We start from the raw sequence: 13198 nt of genomic DNA on the forward strand, positions 1-13198 counted from the left end.
GTTTAGCAGCATCCCTGGCCTCTCCCCTCCAGATGACGGTGGCAGTCCCAGTTGTGACAAGCGAAAATGTCTCCAGACATTGCCAAATGTTCTCTGGGGGACAAACTAGTTCCCATTTGAGAATCACGGTTTTAGATCACTTATACCCCACACGCCCTGTGAATATAGCGGAGAACCCCTATAACGTTACTCTGCTTGCAAAAGTCACGGAGCTAGAATCCAGGACTTTCAGAGGGCATCTGGGATGATGCACTGATCCTTCACCATGCTTCAGAGATCCCGGACTGAAGGTAACAAGAGGTAGTTGAGCTACAACCCCAATCTTTATTTTGATTCAAAGAAAATAAACGAAATTATTGTATCTCATGAAGCCTCTACCCCTTAGGACTTAAATTGACTTACCATAGGCTGAGGTGTCAGAAAATTTGAGAAATCACTTTTTGGTTCATCTTGCCCACATTCTGGCAAATGGCTCTTCTGAGATATTTTTTCAGTCCGTAGAATATTTTGCTAGCGTTCCTGAGTACCCAGTTTGGAAAACATTTCTAATTATTCACTGGCATATGGTCATGTCTTTTCTGGCCTTGATTTGTTACCACTAGTAGTAAGTCTGATATTCATTCATATTTATCAATATGCCCTTAGCACCTAATTCTAGGAAATACTGTACCAGTGATAGCTGTAAAAAATTTTTTTGTGCATATTAGATTATAATGAACTTGGCTAATTCACTTGAACAAATAAATAAACCATTCTTATTCTTCGCTCCAAACTCTCTCCCTTGGCAAGTCCTTGTAACTCTTCCCTCTAACTAGGGCCTCACAAATGTATCATTGGAGCCAACATTTCCTCCAAGTTTCCATCCCTAATTTCAGCTTCTCAACATCACCAATGAATATATGCAATTCCATGAAAATCATGCCAACTGCATCAATTCTCTAATATGGTAAACAACCAACACTTCCCCCACCTCTCAAATTCCTAATTATACAACCATTAAAATGATACTTGAAGGAATAAATATAGCCATGTGGGAAATATTTATAATCTAAAGTGAAAATAAAATCCTATATACACAATGAATATAATTGTGAACATATAAATAGATATGATTAGAAACAAATATACAAAAATCAGACATGCTTATGGGATTTACGGTGAACTTTCTTCCATTTTGGAAAGCCTCTAGTGCTAAACTACTTGTATTTCTTTAAATTATCCTTTAAAAATATTATAATTCTTTCATATCTGACAATGTAAACTCACTATCTCTCTCTTAAATTGGCCCCTTAAAATCCACCATTCAGTCAGGAACTCTGGCTCCTTGTCCCGTAATCATCTTGGATTTTTCCTTCCCTGCCTACTTACCACCTACTCCACTGCCAGTCACCGTTGCCCCCGCTTCTCTCCCTGCAGATCAGCTCGGTGCAGGGGGGTGCACCTTTGTGCACAGTGTTGCACAGGACACTTCCTATTACCACCAACATGATTCACGTCCTCAGGACTTCTCGCTTAGGCTCTAACAATTAGCCGGTTCACCGGTGCCTCTGACTCGGTCCTGCTAACTTCAGACCATCCTGCAAAGCATTTCCTTCTTCCCCCGCCCCTTCGACATCTAACCCCCAGCTCTGGAAGTGTCCCTTTCCTGCTTCCTCTGACCGGGCCCTACAGAATCTCCCTCAACCTCCCCTCCAGCCTCATGGCTCACCCCGCTTCAGTAATCCCAGTGTAAGCCCGTGCTTTCCCATCTGTGGGGTTTTTCTTCTCTACCAAGAATGCCCACCCTCCCAATATAATTGTCTGAATTCCATACACCTTTCAAACTCCAACTCAAACAGTATCCTCTCCTTGAAATGCTGATTTCCCAACTCATTTTGGTTTCTCCTTCTGAATTTATCCAACTTCACTTCTGCGACAACATAGACAACTACCTTGAATTATGGTAAATGGGTACATCATTATCTCTTTCCTATTAGATTACGAACACTTGCCTTTGGAAGTATTGCTTTTAATCCTACAAAGTTTTATATATTGCTGGTAACAAAAATATATTCACTGAACAAACCAATGAGAATAAGTCTAAAAGAAAACAAATAAAAAAGTTCAGTGAATTACTTGTCTTCTTCTAGGTTAGTCTGTAACAAACTTATTTTGACCTAATCTCACAGCTGACATTTTAAGAAGTAAATTTCATCAGTATGTCCCAGATAATACCTTTACTCCTTCCTTCTCTTTCCCTCTCAGACTCTCCTCACAATGGGCGCCTCATCTCAGAGAGTCTCTGCTCATATATACATGAGGCTTTTGATAATTTTAGAATCAACGCTTATAGACATGACCAACCAAGTTCCTCAAGATAGTATTTAAAGGGCTAAAGCCAACTTGATTCCCCATATGTTAAACATTTAATAATTATAAAGTTCTTCTAGAATATCCAAATCATATGAATTCTGCCTAGTAGGATGGAACGGAAATTTATTGGCGTAAATGGTGGAATGTTTTCTGTAGACTGTGGAATCATGGCTAATGGTTAGGACCCTAAATATATCTAGGTGGACAGCTGATAAATCAGAATTTACAGAATTCTTCTTTTAAGCTACAATTCAATAGTAAATATGATGAAGCCCTTTTTTAGGAATCAGAAATATATGGTGAAATACACACCCTTCCATTACTACAGAAGAAAATTACCATTATAGGCTGTATAGAGGGCAGGACTACAGAGGAAGAAAAGAGACAGGAAGAAGAAACTCTTAAAGCAAAGCAATTTCTAATGTTCTGGTTCATAATTTGAATGAGTTTAGAGGTATTCATTTTATTATTATGCCACACATATTCTTTTCTAATAACTGTAACAAAAATGAAAGCTTACACCAACCCCATGCTCTGTATTGTTGTAAGCGCTTCTTTCATATTAACTCATTTAAGGCACAACAACTCTAGGAGGGGTATGCATTATCATTATTCACATTTTACAGATCAGAAAATTGAGGCACAGGTAAGTTAAATAACTCTCTCAAGGTCACCAGGCATTCTAGCTCCAGAAGCTGTGCCCTTACCACTCTGCTACCAGATATTTTGAAACGAAGAAAAAGTAACAAGAAGTTTAAAAACAATAGAGTCTAATGATTGCTTCACAGAACAGTTACCCTATGCCATCTCCTACTCCCATAGACATACTTCGCCACTTAAAGGTTCCTCAGTGAGTTCTATCTACTGCAAGAGATTGCTCTTCTCTCATTAGGTTTCATTATTTTTCAGAAGCCATATAATTCACATTGACCTTGCAGTTAACTTAAACACAAGTCTGAAAAGTTTTCTTCTCCACCTATCTAATATCACACATCCAGAGACCAGATCAACTCCTAGTCTTGTTATAAAGGCTTTCCAGAAAAATATAAATGGTTGAAAAAGTAACCCTGCTACCAACCACTGTGTAAGCCCAGCCAAGTAACTGGACCATTACAGCTTTAATTTACTTATAAAAAGAAGGATCCAATAATATATGAGGTTACTTCCATTCTAAAGTGTAAATCTGTGTTAATCCTTCTCACCTGTGAACTCACACAGATTATTATCTGTCATCACAAGTTTAGTTCCTTTTGCTTGTTGCTTATCCTGGTGGTCCACTGAAACTTCTCCTCTCCATCAGTCAATAACTAAATCAACAAGCAATTAGTAAGCCATGTGCCAGATGCTCTGGTTGGCACTAAAGGGAAAAAAACAATACTACAACATGTAATTAGTTTTCACTAACTAGTGAAATTTTCCAGTCATGCCTGGACCAATAGTTAAGGATTAACAATTTGGAGAGATTATAATGTGCACTTTCCCAAAAGGGTCCACTGCAGGTAGTCCTCCGGGCCTTAGCTAAAGTCCTAACTCTCCTAACCGAAGGCCACCCTCTGCCCCCGACAGAAGAAAGGTAGTGGAGGGGATGATGGCCAGCTGCCTCTTGCTGGGGGAAAATACACCAGACTGTGATCCCCATGTGACAAGTGATTGTGGAAGACTGCCAGTTATTGTTCAACATTATACCCTTTGTTTTCAAGAATGGAACTCTGGGCACATGGCTGCCCAAATAAAGACTACACTTCCCAGCCTTCCTTACAATGGAAAGTTGCCATACAGCTGAATTCTGGCCAGTGGGATGTGAACAGAAGTGTCCCCTCGCCAGGTGCCTGGAATATGGCAACATCATGGACCACAAGGTGGAGAAACAAAATTCCAGAAACAAGGATTTCAGATCACATAGTCCAGCCGATACTGACCTAAGTCTATGAAAAATGAAAATTAACTTCTGCCTTGTTTCAACTGAAATGAATTCTAATTAATATAACAACCTTTTCTTTCTCCAGCCTTATCCTCTTGTCTGATTCTTATGCTTTAGATATTATTTATTTACTTATCTATTTATCTTAATTTAAATTCAATTAGCCAACATGTAGTACATCATTAGTTTTAGATGTAGTGTTCAATAATTTATCAGTTGCTTATACCACCCAGTGCTCATCACATCACCTTAGATGTTATTTAGAACATCCATAGTAAACAGTGAAGACCTCTCCATTTATACCTGCTTAATAAAAATTATGAGGAAAATTTGTAAAACACTTAGCAGAATTGTTCTCAAATGTATTCAAATGGCATGGCACTTGGAAATCGTGACGCTTAAAAAAATAGATAATGTGAAAATATCTTCATCTCAAAAATAATGCATATGATTTAAAGGAAAATTGCATTTCTAGGTTTTTGATGTTGGCTCCTTACTTCATATATTTTTATTGTCTCTCTAAGGCAGTCATAGCAAAGGGTAAAGAAACATGGGAGAAAAACTTAGTAAGAATTTTATCAATGTGTATACAAAGTAGGAAAAGATCATCATTCAATCTTAGCAACAGGAAAATGGGTGGTTTAAGAACCATTTACTTAGCAGATCCACACATTTTAGACACTTCATTAATTACAGAAATATGTTTGCAAACAAGTCAGATCAATCTCTAACAATGATACATTAAAATTAAATATTTTTCATCAAACACTGGATTTTTCCTTAATACTAGAGATTACTGCAGATCTTCTAAAGTGTCTCAGTAGCTTTAGACTAAGAAGGGATTTCTCCTTGTTATGAGAAGGCAAGGCAATTTAATCATTTCATTCTGAAGCTTCACTAATGATCATTCCTTGCATGAGGCACTCTGGGAGACCAAATGCCCAGAGTTATGAGCATCAAAACTAACCATCTGGATAAAGAGTCAATATGAGACTCCTCCATTAAGACATGATGGGGGGTGGGGAGGATTTAGAAACAGTCCTTACATCTGGCCTGTTTCTTTCTCCCAGACCAAGGCACTGACCGCATTGTTAGTACATAATTTAAAAGCACTGTCTCCTTTTCACTCTAAGACCTGAGTTCTAACCGGCCACCCCAAAGCTTTGGGCTGTCAGCTCTATAGCCATCAGCTCTTTGTCCATAGGTCACCCATCTTTGTATTTTCTGTAGGTGTTTGCTTCGCTTTTGTTGTAAAATATAAAAATAACTCAACATTAAATGACATTCTCTTTTCCTTCCCCCAACCTGATCTCAATCTCGATCCTGCTCTCTCTCTCTCTGTCTCTCTCTGTCTCTCTCTGTCTCTCTCTGTCTCTCTGTCTCTCTGTCTCTCTCTCTCTCTCTCTCTCTCTCTCACACACACACACACACACACACACACACACACACACACACACACAGAGCCATTAGCTAATTTGGTGGGAAAGAGACATTGATTCTTCCTTCAAATTTGAATCTAGGTCTTGAAACTAGTGAGAAAACGCATGGTCACAGAAGATGCCCAAAACACACAGGATTCTGAGCCACTTTTAGCTTTGCCCCTTATCAGCCTGTGACTTAACTTTTCTATTCAATTATCTTTTGAATAGGGATAGTAATGACTACCAGTCACGTGCCTTTTAGAATAGACTCAGAAGGCAAGCAACCTAACCGTTGGTTAAGAGCATATGTTTGGTCTCCAGCTGAATTACAGTTCAAATATTGGCCCTGCCATTTTACTAGATGTATGATCTGAGTATGAATGTAAAGTACTTACTAGAGAATCTGATACATGATAAATATTAAATTATTAGCCCCTGTCATTTCTCCTTTAAAAATTGTAAAGTATCCCACCAATATAATTTCTATTACCAAAAGATGCACACAAAGTAAAACATCCAATAACAGAACATTCATCAAATGCTTTCTCGGTATCCAGTATCACATCCTTCCTTATCCACAAAGCCGGCTGCCCTCCTCAGATAGGATGCTCACATCTCCGACACACTTATGGAGGCAGAAGGCCAGCCACAATTCCCTTCAGTTTTAAAGACTCAGCCAGCTGTATCAGCTAATAACCTCTCTAAAGGTCATCTATCAGGAAGAAGGAGAAAAAAAAGTCCTAATTGCTCTAGTCAGAGATGTCATTAGTTATGTACCCGGCTCCTATGGAGTCTGCCTGGCATTTACAGAAATGGCACCCACCATGGGAAAATGTTACCAAAGCAGACAAGTGTTTAACCTAAATATTAAGTAGCTCCCTGCTGTCTACTAATCCCTTACTAAGGTAATTTATCTTTAGAGGAAACTTCTTTCTGATTCTACAGTCCTGATACTGGATTTGCTCAAGCTATAAAATTTTTATTTGGATTCCATGGTCATTCCCATAAATCAAAATGGCCTTTTCTCCCCCTCCTGTGAAATAGTAAAACCATGTAGAACAGATCTTAGACTAAGTGATCTAACCTCATTCCTATTTAATTTGTCAGGAGTGAGCATCATGGATTTTTTTTTCTTTAACCCTCCAGTTGAAAGTCCAGGGCCTTCTTTCGAAATGAGAATATTTCCCTCAGAATCCTGAGTTTCATTATTAGTTAGTTTGTTTAATCTTAGGGAAAGCTCTAAAAGAGGAAACCATATTATTTTCTCTCCAGGAATTTAATACAACCACTACATACTCTTAAGAGTGTGACAGTGTTCAATTTCTCGTGTTTATAATCACTACCAGATAGCAATATGTAAGATGCATGGCATAGCTTCTTAAAAAACAGCACCTGGGGTTTGTCATAAAAACGTGCTATGCTGTGGTTGAACCGGCATAAATAAAAACTAAAGGTTTTATATTGCATGGTGAGGCTTTATCGCTCCTGAATAGCGTACAGATATTTGAAAATGCCTACCATATCTCACTTTAAAAGATTTTCTAGTACCTACAAAATATTTATATAAAATGGATTTTTACAGGAGATGCCTGGTTTAGATCATTTATCATGAGGATGAGTTACATAGAAGCATCGAGAATAAATATACCCTTCATTTGTAATGGGAACCCAGCCTTTCCTTGAGGGCTCATCCAATTCTCTCTTTGTTAAATATCATTTTGGGAGAACAAGTGGCAAAAACATCTTAATATGGTAATGATATCAGCAAAACAAGGATGTATTTGGGAGTTTTTAGTTGGCCCATTATAAGTATTATAGCATCCAAGAGAAAAGGGCACACGCTTTTGAAGGTGACTAAAGTTACCACAGAAATTCTTCCTGCATAGAGAAATGGTATAAACATTATTATTATTTCCAAGCCAGAAATGCTCTAATTTGGATATGTCTTTATACCCAAATAATCTAAATGTCAGAAATAAGAGATGATCATGGAGCCCTCCTCTGTGGGCTCTCACAGTTGGACCACCAGCTCTGAAGTTCCCTTGATGCTAATAATAATAATAATATCACTCAGCTATGGTTAGTTATCTCGTCATTCATCTTTTAGCTGCTTGGCTAAAAATGTTTGTCTAAAATAGAAGTCTACTATAGGGGCGCCTGGGTGGCTCAGTCGTTAAGCGTCTGCCTTCGGCTCAGGTCATGATCCCAGGGTCCTGGGATCGAGCCCCACATCGGGCTCCCTGCTCCACGGGAAGCCTGCTTCTCCCTCTCCCACTCCCCCTGCTGTGTTCCCTCTCTCACTGTCTCTCTCTCTGTGTCAAATAAATAAATAAATATTAAAAATAAAATAAAATAAATGTATACTATAAAAAAATTAGTTGAAGGCTAGGTTTGTTGTTAACTGAATATTTTTTCCCAATCCCAATGTCTAAATGGTTAAAAATAATAGCATAGGGCAAAGGCCCTTCTCTTTTTAAGCATTTTGGAAATCTAATTTTAAAGAATGGCAGCCCAAATTACTGTTTTCTTTTTTTCTGACAATGTCTGATTTCTTCCAGGACATTAACGACGAATACCAATGGCCTATCATGGGGTCATTAGAAAGTCCATTAAGATAGGCTTTCCAGGCTCTCCAGTAGAGTTAACATGTGTTGACTCCTGTCCTCCGCAAGGCTAGCAGAAGGCACTGCTGGGCTCGAACTAGGAAGCAGGCATAAGTCTTCAAAACAGGTGTTAACTGTTGACATAACCATTAAACATCCTGCTTCTCCAGGACTTTTAGAAGAATAGGTACTTTCTCCTTTTAATTTTTTTTTGAAAGTTCAACTATATAGGTTTTATTGTTGTAATTTGCTTTTTTTACTGTTAATTAGAAATTCACTCACCAAATTATTATTATTTTTTTTTTTTTTAATTTTTTATTGTTATGTTAATCACCATATATTACATCATTAGTTTTTGGTGCAGTGTTCCATGATTCATTGTTTGTTCATAACACCCAGTGCTCCATGCAGAACGTGCCCTCCTCAATACCCATCACCAGGCTAACCCATCCCCCCACCCCCCCTCCCCTCTAGAACCCTCAGTTTGTTTTTCAGAGTCCATCATCTCTCATGGTTCGTCTCCCCCTCTGACATACTCCCCTTTTCTTCCTCTCCTGTTATCTTCTTTTTCTTTTTTCTTAAAATATGTTGCATTATTTGTTTCAGAAGTACAGATCTGTGATTCAACAGTCTTGCACAATTCACAGCGCTCACCGTAGCACATACCCTCCCCAATGTCTATCACCCAGCCACCCCATCCCTCCCACCCCCAACCACTCCAGTAACACTCAGTTTCTTTCCTGAGATTAAGAATTCCTCATATCAGTGAGGTCATGTGATACATGTCTTTCTCTGATTGACTTATTTCACTCAGCATAACACCCTCCAGTTCCATCCACGTCGTTGCAAATGGCAAGATCTCATTCCTTTTGATGGCTGCATAATATTCCATTGTGTATATATACCACATCTTCTTTTTTTTTTTTTTTAATTTTTATTGTTATGTTAATCACCATATATTACATCATTAGTTTTTGGTGCAGTGTTCCATGATTCATTGTTTGTTCATAACACCCAGTGCTCCATGCAGAACGTGCCCTCCTCAATACCCATCACCAGGCTAACCCATCCCCCTACCCCCCTCCCCTCTAGAACCCTCAGTTTCTTTTTCAGAGTCCATCATCTCTCATGGTTCGTCTCCCCCTCTGACATACTCCCCTTTTCTTCCTCTTCTGTTATCTTCTTCTTTTTCTTTTTTCTTAAAATATGTTGCGTTATTTGTTTCAGAAGTACAGATCTGTGATTCAACAGTCTTGCACAATTCACAGCGCTCACCGTAGCACATACCCTCCCCAATATCTATCACCCAGCCACCCCATCCCTCCCACCCCCGACCACTCCAGTAACACTCAGTTTGTTTCCTGAGATTAAGAATTCCTCATATCAGTGAGGTCATGTGATACATGTCTTTCTCTGATTGACTTATTTCACTCAGCATAACACCCTCCAGTTCCATCCACGTCGTTGCAAATGGCAAGATCTCATTCCTTTTGATGGCTGCATAATATTCCATTGTGTATATATACCACATCTTCTTTATCCATTCATCTGTCGATGGGCATCTTGGCTCTTTCCACAGTTTGGCTATGGTGGACATTGCTGCTATAAACATTGGGGTACACGTACCCCTTCGGGTCCCTACATTTGTATCTTTGTGGTAAATACCCAGTAGTGCTATTGCTGGATCGAACGGTAGCTCTAATTTCAACTGTTTGAGGAACCTCCATACTGTTTTCCAGAGGGGTCGCACCAGCTTGCATTCCCACCAACAGTGTAGGAGGGTTCCCCTTTCTCCACATCCCCGCCAACATCTGTCGTTCCCTGACTTGTTAATTTTAGCCATTCTGACGGGTGTGAGGTGGTATCTCATGGAGGTTTTGATTTGGATTTCCCTGATGCCAAGCGATGTTGAGCACTTTTTCATGTGCCTGTTGGCCATTTGGATGTCTTCTTTGGAGAAATGTCTGTTCATGTCTTCTGCCCATTTCTTGATTGGATTATTTGTTCTTTGGGTGTTGAGTTTGATAAGTTCTTTATAGATTTTGGATACTAGCCCTTTATCTGATATGTCATTTGCAAATATTTTCTCCCATTCTGTCGGTTGTCTTTTGGTTTTGTGGACTGTTTCTTTTGCTGTGCAGAAGCTTTTTATCTTGATGAAATCCCAATAGTTCATTTTTGCCCTGGCTTCCCGTGCCTTTGGCGATGTTTCTAGGAAGAAGTTGCTGCGGCTAAGGTCGAAAAGGTTGCTACCTGTGTTCTCCTTTAGGATTTGGATGGACTCCTGTCTCACGTTTAGGTCTTTCAACCATTTGGAGTCTATTTTTGTGTGTGGTGTAAGGAAATGGTCCAGTTTCATTCTTCTGCATGTGGCTGTCCAATTTTCCCAACACCATTTGTTGAAGAGACTGTCTTTTTGCCATTGGACATTCTTTCCTGCTTTGTCAAAAATAAGTTGACCATAGAGTTGAGGGTCCATTTCTGGGCTCTCAATTCTGTTCCATTGATCTATGTGTCTGTTTTTGTGCCAGTACCATACTGTCTTGATGATGACAGCTTTGTAATAGAGCTGGAAGTCCGGAATTGTGATGCCGCCAGCTTTGCTTTTCTTTTTCAGTATTCCTCTGGCTATTCTGGGTCTCTTCTGGTTCCATACAAATTTTAGGATTATTTGTTCCATTTCTTTGAAAAAAGTGGATGGTATTTTGATGGGGATTGCATTGAATGTGTAGATTGCTCTAGGTAGCATTGACATCTTCACAATGTTGATTCTCCCAATCCATGAGCATGGAACGTTTTTCCATTTCTTTGTGTCTTCTTCAATTTCTTTCCTCAGTATTTTATAGTTTTCTGAGTACAGATCCTTTGCCTCTTTGGTTAGATTTATTCCTAGGTATCTAATGGTTTTGGGTGCAATTGTAAATGGGATCGACTCCTTGATTTGTCTCTCTTCTGTCTTGTTGTTGGTGTATAGGAATGCCACTGATTTCTGTGCATTGATTTTATATCCTGCTACTTTACTGAATTCCTGTATGAGTTCTAGCAGTTTTGGGGTGGAGTCTTTTGGGTTTTCCACATACAGTATCATATCATCTGCAAAGAGTGAGAGTTTGACTTCCTCTTTGCCGATTTGGATGCCTTTGATTTCTTTTTGTTGTCTGATTGCTGTGGCTAGGACTTCTAATACTATGTTGAATAGCAGTGGTGAGAGTGGACATCCCTGCCGCGTTCCTGACCTTAGGGGAAAAGCTCTCAGCCTTTCCCCATTGAGAATGATATTCGCTGTAGGTTTTTCGTAGATGGCTTTTATGATATTGAGGTATGTACCCTCTATCCCTATACTCTGAAGAGTTTTGATCAAGAAAGGATGTTGTACTTTGTCAAATGCTTTTTCTGCATCTATTGAGAGGATCATATGATTCTTGTTCTTTCTTTTGTTAATGTATTGTATCACGTTGATTGATTTGCGGATGTTGAACCAGCCTTGCAGCCCAGGGATAAATCCCACTTGGTCGTGGTGAATAATCCTTTTAATGTACTGTTGGATCCTATTGGCTAGTATTTTGGTGAGAATTTTTGCATCCATGTTCATCAAGGATATTGGTCTGTAATTCTCTTTTTTGATGGGGTCTTTGTCTGGTTTTGGGATCAAGGTAATGCTGGCCTCATAAAATGAGTTTGGAAGTTTCCCTTCCATTTCTATTTTTTGGAACAGTTTCAGGAGAATAGGTATTAATTCTTCTTGAAATGTCTGATAGAATTCCCCTGGGAAGCCATCTGGCCCTGGGCTTTTGTTTCTTGGGAGATTTTTTATGACTGTTTCAATTTCCTTAGTGGTTATAGGTCTGTTCAGGTTTTCTATTTCTTCCTGGTTCAATTTTGGTAGTTGATACTTCTCTAGGAATGCACCCATTTCTTCCAGGTTATCTAATTTGCTGGCATAGAGTTGCTCATAATATGTTCTTATAATTGTTTGTATTTCTTTGGTGTTGCTTGTGATCTCTCCTCTTTCATTCATGATTTTGTTGATTTGGGTCATTTCTCTTTTCTTTTTGATCAGTCTGGCCAGGGGTTTATCAATCTTGTTAATTCTTTCAAAGAACCAGCTCCTAGTTTCGTTGATCTGTTCTACTGTTCTTTTGGTTTCTAGTTCATTGATTTCTGCTCTGATCTTTATGATTTCTCTTCTCCTGCTGGGTTTAGGCTTTCTTTGTTGTTCTTTCTCCAGCTCCTTTAGGTGTAGGGTTAGGTTGTGTATTCGAGACCTTTCTTGTTTCTTGAGAAAGGCTTGTATTGCTACATACTTTCCTCTCAGGACTGCCTTTGCTGTATCCCAAAGATTTTGAACAGTTGTGTTTTCATTTTCATTGGTTTCCATGAATTTTTTTAATTCTTCTTTAATTTCTTGGTTGACCCATTCATTCTTTAGTAGGATGCTCTTTAGCCTCCATGTATTTGAGTTCTTTCCGACTTTCCTCTTGTGGTTGAGTTCTAGTTTCAAAGCATTGTGGTCTGAAAATATGCAGGGAGTGATCCCAATCTTTTGGTACCGATTGAGACCTGATTTGTGACCTAGGATGTGATCAATTCTGGAGAATGTTCCATGGGCACTAGAGAAGAATGTGTATTCCGTTGCTTTGGGATGGAATGTTCTGAATATGTCTGTGAAGTCCATTTGGTCCAGTGTGTCATTTAAAGTCTTTATTTCCTTGTTGATCTTTTGCTTAGATGATCTGTCCATTTCAGTCAGGGGGGTGTTAAAGTCCCCCACTATTATTGTATTGTTGTCAATGTGTTTCTTTGCTTTTGTTATTAATTGCCTTATATAATTGGCTGCTCCCATGTTAGGGGCATAGATATTTACAATTGTTAGATCTTCTTGTTGGATAGACCCTTTAAGT

At 39.0% G+C, this 13198-nt stretch overlaps 2 protein-coding genes across 8 annotated transcripts in view; one reads left to right on the top strand and one right to left on the bottom strand.

Annotated features, from left to right (window-relative positions):
• ARFGEF3 (ARFGEF family member 3) overlaps nt 1–13198 on the bottom strand; it is a 183966-nt gene that overhangs the window by 116116 nt on the left and 54652 nt on the right. The gene's annotated exons all lie outside the window — the stretch shown is intronic.
• On the top strand, nt 2463–3409 carry PBOV1 (prostate and breast cancer overexpressed 1). The gene is given in 5 exon segments (XM_035728537.1): nt 2463–2529; nt 2929–3015; nt 3018–3208; nt 3210–3300; nt 3303–3409. Coding segments are annotated over 5 exon segments (543 nt in total).

The sequence above is a fragment of the Zalophus californianus genome, chromosome 7, assembly GCF_009762305.2.
Source record: "Zalophus californianus isolate mZalCal1 chromosome 7, mZalCal1.pri.v2, whole genome shotgun sequence".
In the NCBI taxonomy this organism is placed as follows: domain Eukaryota; kingdom Metazoa; phylum Chordata; class Mammalia; order Carnivora; family Otariidae; genus Zalophus; species Zalophus californianus.